At 41.0% G+C, this 14,709-nt stretch overlaps 1 protein-coding gene across 1 annotated transcript in view; it reads left to right on the top strand.

The window, feature by feature from the left end:
• Positions 1 to 14,709, top strand: part of Adamts12 (ADAM metallopeptidase with thrombospondin type 1 motif 12) — a 319,480-nt gene that overhangs the window by 168,120 nt on the left and 136,651 nt on the right. Inside the window, exons 4-5 of the mRNA XM_047556801.1 lie at positions 6,822 to 7,018; positions 7,791 to 7,874. Of these exons, the coding sequence (XP_047412757.1) occupies positions 6,822 to 7,018; positions 7,791 to 7,874 (281 nt within the window). The remainder of the gene's footprint in view (positions 1 to 6,821; positions 7,019 to 7,790; positions 7,875 to 14,709) is intronic.

Below are 14,709 nucleotides of genomic sequence, written 5' to 3'. Positions count from 1 at the left end.
TCTGCCCCGCCCCCTTCACACCTGCCTTCATTGTGAGAAACGCATCAGCACATTTCTATCAGAGGGTAAAGGAAGGAAAGGCGGGGCGAGGCCTCAAAGCATTGGAATCACTTTTCATTACAAGTGTTAGCAAGGAATAAAATGGAAAATTTGAAACAAAACAGGAATGAATCTAATTGCTTTATAAGTTCTCATCTCATTGATCACTGTTCTCTGGGGGGGATGGTAGGACATCCCTTTTGCTTATATTTGATTTAATTTTATTGTTATTTGGGGAAGTTTCATGTGTTCAAAATGATCCGTCATTTCCCTCTTTCTTTTAAATATATTATGAATGTGGTGAAGGCAGTGTCAGTCAAGAACGTTCAGCTCTTGGGGAATGCAATTCATTTTTTTTTCAGGTGCTTATACCCTTTGTCCACACCCCTAAGCCTGGGGAGTACTTGCTTTTGGCATCAGCTAGACTCTCGTTGCTTTGTTTGTTTATCTTTAAAGACAGCTGTATCCACTTTAACAATGGCAGGTTTTGAGAAACGGATAGTCTGTTAAGTAAGTGTAAAAGTATTTTGGGTTTACAGTGAATGTTGGAAACTTTTTGGGAATGAAAATAAGCTTTCTAGCTGAGGTGTTTCAAATCTACCCAAAAAATGTGCTGAGGAGACTGATTCCTCTCGGTGTTCAGCCATTGTTGCTAATGGGTATAGACACCAATATCGGCATTCAGCTGCTGAGAAAGGCCACAGTGCTTTGTCTGCCAAGAAGGGAGTCTGTTTGCAAGTGTGTGGTAACAGCAAATGACGGATAGTTACACATAGGCTCTCGAAAGGCCTTTGCTCAACTCACTCCAGCTGGAGAGACCCCCAGATTGTGCCATCTGGTGGCTTAACGCTGTGCCTTGTGGTACTGTCCTAGGGACCATCCACTTTAATCTAATGATCACAGAAACTTTGAGGTTCTTTCTCACCTTTCTCCATATTCTTTGTTTGAAGAACAGGGTTCATCACTGAAATAAATATTAAAACAGGAATTCAATTTGGTTTCCTCATTAGGAATTCAGGGAAGAGGTTAGAACACTTGTCCAAAGTCAAGGGACTTGCAAGTGGCTCAATTCACAAGTGACTCAGAGCAGGTCCCCGGGGGTGGGGAATGAGCAGTTTTCAACTGTAGGTTGGGGGACGAGCAAGACAGACACCGGCAGCCTTAAGATAGTCTCCTTTTCTCCAGGTTGTGGGGGCATCTGTCTAGCTACCAACTCTGGGTCCAGGACATCTTTCCTGAGTAGCACTCATCCAGGTTACCCAGGGAAGTAGGGCATTGTCTCCGAAATCTAGAATCTGAGGTACTGCCTTCCCTACTGAACTTCTCTGAGTCAGATGTCCTTCAAGCTTTACGTCGGACTGTGGGGACCTGAGAGCTGGGACTCGGCTGAGTTTTGCTCTGGCTTGACCTTCTACTCCTCACATTGAAGTTTCCAGGCAGGTGATGCCCAGGAAGGCCACCCTCTTCTCCACTCCATCAGCAACATGAGATTTGGCCCAAAGCAGCTAAAATGCTGGTTTTGTTGCTTACCAACTGTGAGATTTGGGGTCAGGGAAACTAACCTCTCTGAGTTTTTTTTTTAATTTATTTTTATTGTAAACAAATGGGATACATGTTGTTTCTGTTTCTACATGGAGTAACAGCATACCATTTGCGTAATCACACATTTACATAGGGTAATGATGTTTGATTCATTCTGTTATTTTTTCCTTCCCCCCCTACCCCTCCCACCCCTCTTTTCCCTCTATACAGTCCCTCCTTCCTCCATTCTTGCCCCCTTCCCACCCCCCATTATGTGTCATCATCCGCTTATCAGCGAGATCATTCGTCCTTTGGTTTTTTTGAGATTGGCTTATCTCACTTAGCATGATATTATCCAATTTCATCCATTTGCCTGCAAATGTCATAATTTTATTATTCTTTATAGCTGAGTAATATTCCATTGTATGTGTGTGTGTGTGTGTGTATATATATATATATATATATATATATATATATATATATCACAGTTTCTTTATCCATTCATCAATTAAAGGACATCTAGGTTGGTTCCACAGTCTGGCTATTGTGAATTGAGCAGCTATGAACATTGATGTGGCTGTATCTCTGTAGTATGCTGATTTTAAGCCCTTTGGGTATAGGCCGAGGAGTGGGATAGCTGGGGTCAAATGGTGGCTCCATTCCAAGTTTTCTAAGGAATCTCCACACTGCTTTCCAGAGTGGCTGCACTAATTTGCAGCCCCACCAGCAATGTATGAGTGTACCTTTTTCCCCATATCCTTTCCAACACCTGTTGTTGCTTGTATTCTTGATAGTCGCCATTCTAATTGGGGTGAGATGGATTCTTAGTGTAGTTTTGATTTGCATTTCTCTTATTACTAAAGATGGTGAACATTTTTTCATATGTTTGTTGATTGTTTGTAGATCTTCTTCTGTGAAGTGTCTCTTCATATCCTTAGCCCATTTGTTGATTGGGTTATTTGTATTCTTTGTGTAGAGTGTTTTGGGAAGCTAACCTCTCTGAGTTATTTTTATTTTCAAAGAGCAATAATAAAACTTACCTCACATTATTATTGTTATAATGAAATGATAAATGATTGACTCCAAAAAAGTATTTTAGCATAGGCTGGGCTTCTGATGAGCACTCCTTTATAGGTGACTGTCCATGTCTGTGTTGCCGTATTGGTGTCAAGGGACTGTTTTTTGGGAACATCCCTCATGTAGGTAGCAGGAAGGTGGGAAAAAAGACGCTGGGTCTCCCCTGTCTGGAAGCTTAAGTGTGTGCTGGGGAAGATGACCTTGAGAGGGCCATCTTGGGGGCCGCAGACTTCAAAAGTCTAATCAGTGACTGATTTCCAATCAGTGGTCTATTTTGACCGAGTGGGAGAATTCTCCCTTACTGGAAACCTGGTTTGGGGCAGCAGAAGAGAACCCAGAAGAGGTTAAGAGTGGAATTAGCGTAGGAGACAGATCCTTGAGCAATTCCTTTAGCAGAAAAAGTGAGTCAGTGCCCATGCTGGAAGCCACCAGCATGCTAAGAACCACCCTGCATATACAAGCAACTGCTGTATGTCTCCCCTTGAAACAAACACATCACAGTGTCAGTGTGGAGACTTCTCTAACTGGAATGAATTATCAATGACCACTGGAAAAACGTGGTCAGCTCTTGTGGCTCTTCCTTATGTGTAGTTTATAAATCAGTTCTGACTCATCTTCACTTCGTCCTTCATTTGGCACCTATTGGATGCTACTGTTGACCAAGCATAGTGTCAGGGGCTAGGGACGAGGCTACAGGAAATGTCCCTCTGGTCCCTTAGCAGGTAGAGCTAAATTACAGAACCCATAGTCACAGGAAACCACGGCAGTATGTTGTCTGCTCAAGGTGTGCCCGGACGCCATGCCAGCCCAGAAGGTGAGCCTCTTAACCGTGTGCATGGGGAGGTGGAGGTGTTCCGGCCAGCTTCCCAGCATTGTCAGCATCTCACCTGCCTGAAGAGCTGGCAGGCTTGCTCATCAAGCTCTGAAGATAAGTAGGGAAGGCTGACTTGAAATTCCTAGAAATGTTGAGCAGAAATAGTTCTTCTGTCAAACTTGTGATGATTTCATCAAGACTCAGCAGGGTCAGCCCAAATAAGTGCAATCCTACCTCCCAGCTCAGTCTCACCAGGGCATAATTCAAATCCTTCTATGTCTGCTGAGTTTCCAGCCCTGCCAGTCACAGAGCCCATATCTCTTTCTTTGGGAATTGTTTGAAACCTGACATTGACGGTTTTCATATGTCCTTGTTATACTACCCACAATTAGATCACTGTTACATCAGGGTAAGAATCTTTTCCTCAGGAGGGTAGAGTGGGGCTTGTATAGAGCCTCTTGCATAAATGCTTGTGGTTGTTGCAGTGGAATCAAAAAGGTTTGGCTGGATCCAAGTTTTTCATTTACCATGTAACCTTGAGAAAATTACCTAATCTCTTTGAGTCTCAATTTTTTTTTCATCAATCTGAAGGTGATCATGTTAGGGCTCATCTTATAGAATTGTGGGCATAATTAAATGAGGCATCATGCTATTCGCTTAGCATAGGACCTGAATTCAGCAAGTGCTTAATGTAGGTCTTATTAAAAATTTTTAAAAATATATATACCTTTATGAGACCACATTTCACATTTCTCATTTCCACATTTCTTCTATTAGATTGAGTCACTTACTTGAGTACTTGCTGGAAAATTAAAGTAACTTGATGGGCTTTAAATATGTCCTTAAAAAAATTCTTGTCTTAGTTAGCTTGGGCTACTATAGCAAAGTGTCATAGACTGGTTTTCTTAAACAGCAGAAATTTATTTCACAATTCTAAAGACTGGAAGTCCAAGATCAGAATGTGAGCAGATTTGATGTCGGGTAAGGCCCTTCTTCCACTATTTTCTTGTTTCTCTCTCATCTCATGTGGAGAGAGAGAGAGAGAGAGAGAGAGAGAGAGAGAGAGAGAGAGAGAGAGAGAGAGAGAGCGCGCACTGGTGTCTCTTCCTCTTATAAAGACACTAATCCCAGGATATGGTCCCCATCCTCATGGCTTCATTTAAACATAATTAACACCCAACTTCTCCCTTGCCAAATATCATTATGTTGGGAATTAGGGTTTCAACCCATGAATTTCACTGGGACACAAACATTCAGTCCATAGTAATTCATTGTCTCAACATTGAAGAATAAGCATTTGAAGAGGAAGGGAGTAAAGAAGAAGTGAGAAATGAAAAGAAAGGACTACCACCTTCTCACCCATACCAGCCTCCTTCCAGCTCTTAACCCCAGATATCTGAGGGCTTCAAAGGACAAAGCAGTCTTGGGTGGAGAACAGAAGCTACAGCCTGGAGCTCAGGATCCTGCTTTAAGGAAAAGGCTACATATTGCATGGTCTCTGTCACTTATAGTGAGCATAGCCTCTGTGAGGAGACCAGCATCCAGGGGAGGGACATCATCTGGTGATGGCCAAGTGAGAAGAGGGGACCAAGATACCAGCTTTGTGGAGATGCAGGTCTGCCAGTGGCCCTAGTACCTGAGCTCAGTGGAGCTGAGCACGGAGCATCCCTGCAGTTTGGAGGAGAACTGCCTTCACTTGGCAGGGAGAGAGGAAACTGACAGAAGGAGGTCACACCAAATCCATGTTGATAGTATTCCTGTTCCTCCCCTCAGCGCCCTTCACCAAAGCCCCTTTCAGAAAGTAGAAGTGGCTTACATCAAAGTACGACTTCCTTATTTTTATGCAAAACTCATATAATAATACCGTTTGGAAGTATTTAGACCTGTGATGATATTTCTTTTCTCTTGTCAATATAACTTAATGTGTTCCAACTTCACATACAGTGTCACTGAGGAGCTAAGAAGGGTCACAAAGCAAATAGCATAACCAGTTCCACAACTCAAAGAGCCCTGGGAGAGGGGGAAGGATATGGTTTTGGCTGTGCCACTGGACTGTCCCAGGCAGGGCCTCAGGAAGGGGCCCTGTTCTATACTTCAAAGAGCAGACTAGAACTGATGAGTGTAAGTTACAGAAAGGCAGGATTCAACTCAGGACAGGAGAGAACTGTTCAGCAGAACAGGATGCCCTGTGGGTTGGTGAGCACCCCCACTCCCACTGGGCATATTCAGGTCAAGGCCGGGTGGCCATCATCAAAAATTAGGAAGGGAAAGTGAGGTTTTCCAATCAGTTCCCATGTTCTGCACCTGCCAGAGTTACAGGGTGAGCATTAGGGAGAGGAAGGAGTTGTGCGTGGCTGTCTAAGAGGAATCTTCAAAGACGGAGTTGCTGTCCTCCATCAGCCCAGGTATCTCACTTCCATGGTCCGTTCATTTTCCTCAACTCACTAAGTCATTCTGAGCCCACTGAAACTTAGCTCTTAACTTGACCACCATTTGGATCTTGATTCTCCATTGGCCTTTTTCAAATTAGGACATGCTCCCTAGTCATGGCATTCTGGAATTTTGAGAATGACTCCATGCGGTTTCATTGCAATTTTCTTCATGATTCTGTAACATCTGGGTCTTTCCTGCCCAGCTATAATCCTCCCATATCACATCTTTTTCATACTGTAACTAATTAGTCATCTTGATAATTTTATTATTCTTCCTTGAATTTCTTTCTTAGAACTCTTTTTTTTTATCTTCTTGAAGCAGGATGCCCTGGACCTCTGAGCTTTGTAGTTCACACATTCCCCAGTTGTATTCATGTTTAGTCTGTGAGAGACAGTGTAATATATGCCAAAAATGCATTAATGTGGGACAGAGAAAATCCTGGATCTTCTACAAGTAGATGGGCTGAGTGATTTTGGTGCTGTGTTACTTTGTTTAACCAACCAATTTGTGCATTATTTCCATGTTTACAAAATGGAGAGAGAAGTATGACCTCTAAATATTCATGAGGATAAACACTTTAGTATTTAACACCCTGATATACTGCTTTACATACAGTAGGCACTGAACAAAAGATGAAAGAGAAGAAACTGAAAGCTCCCATTCTTGTGTATAATATCTTCTTAATTGTGAAAGACATATTTAATGAAATATGTCAATTCTTTTAAAGGAATAATTTTTGAACCTCCCTTGAAGATTCAAGTTTGAGTTATTTTGTTCATATTCATTTAAATCAATCTCTTCTTCTATTTGAGTCACGTAAGAACATTGTACTCACACATCATAAACATAAACTCAAAGCCTCATATCTTTACAAACATAAGTGGATATATGTGAGATGAACATAGAATTAGCCCACTATGTTCTGTTTAACATTCAGACAGTCTTGGCACCTCTGAGAAGCAGGAGCTACAGCGAGAGAAGTGGGAGAGGAACAACTTGCCAAGAAGAAGTCTCTCTCGGCGCTCCATCAGTAAGGAGAGATGGGTGGAGACCCTGGTGGTGGCTGACACAAAGATGATCGAGTACCATGGGAGTGAGAATGTGGAGTCCTACATTCTCACCATCATGAACATGGTATACCTGACTGCATGTGGTGGTGGGGGATGGGGGTGGCTGGTGAAGAGACGCCATTAAAATGCCCTCCTGCTCATCAAAAATAGAGAGAGGTCCTTTTAACATATAATGGATGTATGTATATGTGCTTTGCTGTCTAAGTGATTAAACATGGAAATTCAGGATAAATTAGTCTTTCTCTTAAAAGTGTATATCCTGGGAAAAAAAATTGTAATTTATCACTTGTATATTTCTATTAGGTACCTAACATGCATTTCAATCCTTTTAGTATGATTTTATCTTACCCATCACTTATATAATTATACAAAGAAGTAAACTGAACAAAGAACTAGAATGTGGTTTCCTCAAGTTAGTTAGAACTAGAATTGGAATTAAAATTATATTGTAATTCCTAATTTTAAGCTTCCTTTTTGCCTTATTTATGTGTTTTGCCTTCCCAGAGAGGGTATTTGTCCTATTGAGAAGGGGAAAGGTATTTGCCTGAGTAACTAAGAGTGAAAGTGAGGAAGACCCTGGGCAAGATAAATGGTCAAAGAAAGAAAGGCATTGATATCTCAAGCACATGGTCAGTCAATTGTCCAGAAAGGTTATCTTTAAATATCCCAGTGTAGGTGGAGCTAAGATATATCTTACTTTTCCTTGCCCTATATCAAGAATCTGTGACCAACAAGATGATGTGCACTCAAGTGCATCACAGTGCTGTTTCCCCCCTCAGCATCGATACATGTTACCTATCCCTGTGGAGCTAATGGTTTTCCATTTCTGATTCCAGGTCACTGGGTTATTCCATAATCCAAGCATTGGAAATGCAATTCACATTGTTGTGGTTCGGCTCATTCTCCTTGAAGAAGAAGAGGTAAGGAATACTTTCCCCTTTACTCTTTTCTGTATCTGAACACTTTCTATCTCCTTTTCCCAGAAGAGTTCTTGATAAATAGGAGAGGTTTTCAAATAGGTGTTTGGAAGCCCTTCGAAGAAGAACAATATTTTTTTGTGTGTTATTTTCTTGGGAGTTCAGCAATATTGAGGGCGAGATGAATAACATTTCCAAAGTATACATAGTTGAAATCACTTGACTACTACTACATTTAGTTATGCACAAACCAGGCCTATAGCACTTACTAAGACTGTATGTGGGGGGATAAACTATATAGGTGATTGGTTTCAATAAAAGTTAGGAGAGACATGAAAATGTTGAACCTTTTTTACCACTAATTTACCTGTGGCTCATTAACACAATTTTCTCAGATTTGGACCTCTTTTCTGTACTTCTACCTTCTGGGAATTTCATCTACTCTCAGAAACTTACTTATCCACCTGCTGAGACTCCCAATTGATACTGGAAGTCCAGACCTCTTCCTTGAGATCCCTGCTCATATCTCAATGTTTTCTTGACATCTGAACCCGGATGTATCTTAGTCCATTCAATCTTGGAAACTTAGTAAGTCCAAAATGGAATTTTTGATTATTTATTGGCCAAATCATCTCAATTCTTCTTCCCTCCATTTCTCAAACCACCTTCTTATCCATCTCTGTGGATCCTATTCATCTTTGTGTATGGACCAACTGCCTAAACCTAGGAGTCATTCTTGTTTTCTCTTCTTCATGTCTTCCAAATCCAGCTGCAAGGCCCTTAATGGTCCTGCCTCTGAGGTGCCTCTCAAAGCCACCCACTGGTCATCATCTCTCCAGTCATCCCTTTGGTTTCAGCCTGATAATATCAAGATATGGGCTACTACAGTCAACTCCAAAATGGTTTTCCTATTTCCAGCCTTTCCTCCATAATCCATTCTGCACAGATGATCATTTTAACTACAGCTACAATTGATCATTTTAAATACAACTGCCCAAAACCCTTTAATGACTCTCTATTTCTTTTAGCACAAACTCAAGTTCTTTCACTGCAGAGACTTTCAGGATTTTGTCTCCAACCACCTTTGTAGTCTCTCCTTGTGTTACTTCCTTCCTTGTTTCCTGCCCTCATACTCTCTGGACTTTGGATGGGTTCTAAACACACAGGTGCTTTGCAGCTTCATGGCCCATTCACTGGTAGTTCTGGGTACCTGAAACAACCCATCCTGGTTCTGCTCATGGATGGCACCTTCTCGTCCCTCAGACCTCTGTTAAAAATGTGACCTCTTCAGAGAGGTCTCAGTCAGTTAATCTCAAAACTGGTCCCTCTTACTGTTCTCTGTCACAGAATGATAGCACTCTTCCAATTCATTAATATTCTGTGTACCTTTTGTCTCTTGCCTTAATTATCTCAGCCACCATCGGAATATTAATGACATCAGTGCAAAAACCGTGCTTATTTTGTTACATCTGCAGCACCTAACACAGTGCCTGGAGCATGAATGAATGAAGTGAAATTTAATGAATTAACAAAACAGTCGGCCTGAAAAAATTCTCTTACTATCTATACAGCTTAATTAGTAACTGACATATGCAAAGTAGGACACCATTCAGAGCTATTTCAGCAATAGACCTGTGGTCACAATACCAAGGCAGGGTTTACTACTTTCTTAACAAGAGAGTCTCCACGATCAGTTAGAAGCTAGTTTAAAAATGATCTCTGGGTATAAATCAAGGAGTGGGATAAGTGGGTCAAAAGGTGGGTCCATTCCAAGTATTCCGAGGATTCTCCACACTGCTTTCCAGAGTGGCTGCAACAATTTGCAACTCCACCAGCAATGTGAAAGTGTGCCTTTTTCCCCACATCCACGCCAATATCTATTATAGTTTGTGTTCTTGATAATAACCATTCTAATTGAAGTAAGATGAAATCTTAGAGTTGTTTTAATTTGCATTTCTCTAATTACTAGAAATGTTGAACACTTTTTCATATATTTGTTAATTGCCTGTATGTCTTCTTCTGTAAAGTGTCTGTCCAGTTCCTTGGTCCATTTATTGATTGGGTTCTTTGTATTTTCGGTGTAAAGTTTTGTAAGTTCTTTATAAATTTTGGAGATTAATGCTCTATCTGAAGTGGAAAAAATTTTCTCCCACTCTGTAGGCTCTCTTTTCACATTATTAATTGTTTCCTTTGCTGAGAAAAAGCTTTATAGTTTGAAACAATCCCATTTATTGATTCTTGCTTTCATTTCTCATGCTTTAGGGTTTGTTAAGGATGTCTGGTCCTAAGCCAACATGATGAAGATTTGGGCCTACCTTGTCTTCTGTTTGGTGCAGGGTCTCTTACCCAAAGGACTTAAAATTAGCATACTACAGTAATGCAGCCACATCAATGTTTATAGCAGCTCAATTCACAATAGCTATATTGTGGAACCAACCTAGATGCCCTTCAACAGATGAATGGATAAGGACACTGTGGTATACATAAATAATCGAATATTATTTGGCCATAAAGAAGAATAAAATTATGGCATTTGCAGGTAAATGGATGGAATTGGAGAATATCATGCTAAGTGAAATAAGCCAATCCCAAAAAACCAAAGGCTGAATGTTTTCCCTGATAAGTGGATGATGATATATAATGGGGGTGGGGGATGGGGAGTGAGAGAAGAATGGAGGAATTTAGATTATGTAGAAGGAAATGAGAGGGAGGGTGTATGAAAAACCGTGGGAAAAAAAAGATCTCTGGAACCTGGATCCATTTTCCTTTTCTGCCTCACCAACCCTATCTCCTCTCTTCATTCAAGACATAGTTTTGGTTTCTTGGAATACCTATGGGTATTTATTTCTCTTCCTGTGATCCTTTCATTAAGAAGCTCTATCTCAGCTGGGAGTGGTGGTACATGCCTATAATCTCAGTGACTCAGGAGGCTGAGGCAGGAGGATGGCAAGTTCAAGGTCATCCTCAGTAATTTATTGAAGTTCTAAGCAATATAGCAAGACCCTGTTTAAAAATAACACAAAACTAAAAATAAAAAGGGCTGAAATTATAGTTTAGTTATGAGGTGTCCCTTGTTGGAAATGATGCAAGAAAGCTTGAAATGACTGGGTTTTTAGAGCCTTAACCCAATCAGTGAATTGATTTCCTGATAGGGATTAACTGAGTGGTAATTGCAGGCAGGAAGGGTGTGGTTGGAGGAGGTGGGTCCATGGAGGCATTCCTTTGGGATATTTATTTTGTCACTGAGCAGAGCTCTCTCTCTCTGCTTCCTGATCATGTCCTGAGCCACTTTCCTCTACCACACTCTTTTGCCATGATGTTCTGCCTCAGATCAAGCTCTAATGAATGAAACCAGCCTTCTATGGACTGAGCCCTCTGAATCTGTGGGCCCCTAAATAAACTTTTCTTCCTCTAATATTGTTCTTGTGGGGGGGGGTGTTGGTGGTGCTCTGTGCTCTTCGTGCCGGCTCCATGCTCGAGGGTCAGCACCAGGTTGATGTGGACTTGAGCTCCCTCCAGAGACTCACCGAGTTGCCCACACTGGCCTCAAACTTATGATCCTCAGCCTCCTGAGTCAGTGGGATTACAGGTGCTTTTACTTGGTAATTCCTGAGATAAACAGATTCAAAGGATGAGTGAACTGGAACAGTTGAGGCAGGAAGTGGAACAACTACGACATCAGATCCAGGTTGAACCCAGGCCTTGACACATGCTAGGCGGTACTCTAACACTGAGCTCAACCCCCAGCCTCTTTAAATTTTATTTTGAGACAACATCTTGCTAACTTGTCCGGGCTGTCCTCAAAGTTACAATCTGCCTGCCTCAGCCTCCCAAGTAACTGTAATTACAGATTTGCACTACCACATCTGCCACATTTACCCCCCCTTTTTTTTTGTTTTTTTTTTTGCACAAAGATGTTAACATCAGATCTTCTATTTTTTGTTGTAGTGAGCAGCACTGAATTCTTTTATATTCAGTTTTATAATAGATAATAGTGTTCATAAGAATAAATTCTTCCTGGGAGTAGATTATTTGAATTATGAAAATTTGCCTATAAATTTATTGCCATTAGTAGAATTCTTTTATTCCCACATGAAGTTTTAAGTTTTGGTACTGATTTTTACTACAGTTTAATGGTTTTAATTTTTGGCCCTTAAATCATATTATTAATACTAATGTAAATGCTATGAGGGTAAAAAAATGGTTATTTGTCTACTGCTGTCAAAATGGCAACTATAAGGTACCTGACATGCCACATTCATCTGATTTTTTATAAGATTACTGACTCAAGAAAGATGGCTTGAATAGTGATAGGTCATTTTCATAAAACTTGAAATCATAGAACCTTTTTCAGAATTTAGATGTACACTGCACTATTTTGGGACATGGCTCAGGTCATCACCCATTTCCAGAAATGCTTTTCATTGTAGAAAAGTGCACTAAATTACTCCTTGCCAAATGAGGTCTCTAAACCCACAATTTGGCTCGGAATGACAGGATCAAATCATATTTTTGTGCAACTAGTTGTGAAACACCCTTACATAGAAATGGTCTGCTTATAAATTGAAAGGGCAGGCAAAATAATCAGATCATCCATCTGGTCTTCCTGCAAAGCATTTGTTGTGTTGTATTCAGTAAATATTTTGTGTCTTCTCTTTGCCTAGGGGTATACCTAGCACTGTAGGCAAAAAGTAATAATAAAAAAATAAAAAGGATACTACCCTAACCTTTGGCGGGGGGGTGGATTGTCTTAAATCTAGCATGTATATCAATTCTCTAAGTTTGTTATTAACTGATAAACTCGATTTAAAATGTCTTGCTGGGGCTGGGGGATAGCTCACTCTTTGAGTACATGCTTAGCATGTACAAGGTCCTGGATTCAATCCTCAGCACTTAAATAAAGAAAATGCTTTGATTTTTAAAAATAAATAAATAAACAAATAATTCTTAAAAATGTTCCTGTCAATCTTTTGGTCACAGCAGTGAAAAAACTGACTAAAGTGGGGATATGGTTAAGTGGTTAAGCACCTCTGGGTTCAATCTAAGTTTCAAAAAAAAAGAAAAAGAAAGGAAAAGGAACAAAGGAAAGAAGAAAGAAAGGAAGGAAAGAAGGGAAGGAGGGAGGGAGGGAGGGAGGGAGGGAGGGAGGAAGGAAGGAAGGAAGGAAGGAAGGAAGGAAGGAAGGAAGGAAGGAAGAAAGAAAGAAAGAAAGAAAGAAAGAAAGAAAGAAAGAAAGAAAGAAAGAAAGAAAGAAAGAAAAAGAAAGAAAGGGAAAGAAAGAAAGAATCTACTAAAACTTGGAAATTAGGCAAAATAAAAACTAAGTATCCTTTAAATGTATAAACTACCTATCTGAATTTCTGGGACTGGAACTGGTTATTACTTATCAATATTAGGTTCTAGATATGGTAAAGTTAGGTAATGACTTACAGAAAACTGATAAGTTTCCTAAACGATTTTTGTCTAGTAGAGATAAAAATGATTTGTGTTGGACAAAGACGATAGCCCTAAGCCTGTGACCTGTGGAACATTCGTTAATTTTTCATCTAACTTAGCAATCTCATTCCAGCATTCTGGCTTCTTGCTGCCAGTGAAGTTGTTCAGGAGAATTTGATTGATCACTGCTTCCTCGAGTCAATCACAATTACATTGTTTTCCTTTTTCCTAGCCCGATTTTGCAAGAGCAAAGAGACCCAAATGATTTGCTGTAGACAGCGTGACTTTCTACCTCCACCTTGCCAGACATTATCCTCATTCAAGCTTTTTATTAAATGAATAGACTCTCTAAGTGGTACAAGGTCCACAGGGTGACAGCAGGACTGACATTTACAATTCTTATTTTCCTGATTCCCAGAGATGATTCAAGCTCTTCTTCACATCATTGATTAATGAGCAGCCCAAACAACTGCAATACGCAATGATTTCGCTCCTTAACCAACATCAGGATGACAGATAGACACAGGCAGGAAGTACAGAGTGAGGCACTGACTATCACTACTTTGAGCAGAGACCTGCATGCTCCTTCGGACTCTGCCATCCTTCAGTTTGCAGCCCTGTGTAGGTCACATCATTGCTCTGTGTTCCATCAGCCACATGTCACACACTCTGCTAGTCACTGAATATGGATATAAGCCCCGTTTCCTGACTCTGAGGAGCTTAAAGCCTACTGCCAAAAGCACGAAATAGAAAATTTTAAGTCTAGACTGTCATGAGTTTAAAGAATTTGTACCTGGGATAGGGAAGGATGGGAAGGATGCTTGAGTGTCTAAGCTGTGTTTTAGAGATAAGAAGGAATTAGAAGTGAGGAAGGACACGCCGAGAGAGGGGCCTACGAGCACTGGCTTTGGTGTTCAGCATTTTTCGAATGACAGGCAGTGAAGACATCACTCATATTCGACCAGTGGACAGGAGAATGGGAAGTCATGTTGTGACAGAAAGGAAACAATGAGGTGACGCTGGAGGGAGGAGAGAGGGTGGTCAATCAGCACCTTCCCATGTCGGCTCACGCCAGTCCTGCTCCTCTGCTCTCTGTCTCTATGACATTGCCGTCCTTCCAGTTGGGGAAGCCAACTCTGGAAGGCATCCGTGACACCGGCTTCTCTCCCTCCCTTACCCACCCCATCAGCGGGTATTGCAACTCTGTCTGACCGTCTCCATTTCCATCTCTTCGGTTCAAGCTGCGTGTCCCTTTCACGGACTGTGGCTGTAGGTACACACTTTCTGGTCTAGTCAAAACCAATAGTATTCTTTTCAATTCTGTTTTTTCTCGCTGGAGCCCGGATGAACTCAGTATAGCAATGTGCCCGTCACCACCCTCCGGGCATCACTTCTCCAGCCT

This window comes from Sciurus carolinensis, chromosome 6 (assembly GCF_902686445.1).
Source record: "Sciurus carolinensis chromosome 6, mSciCar1.2, whole genome shotgun sequence".
Classification (NCBI taxonomy): domain Eukaryota; kingdom Metazoa; phylum Chordata; class Mammalia; order Rodentia; family Sciuridae; genus Sciurus; species Sciurus carolinensis.
Note: the sequence above shows the minus strand (reverse complement) of the source record. Positions and strands in the feature narration are given on the sequence as shown.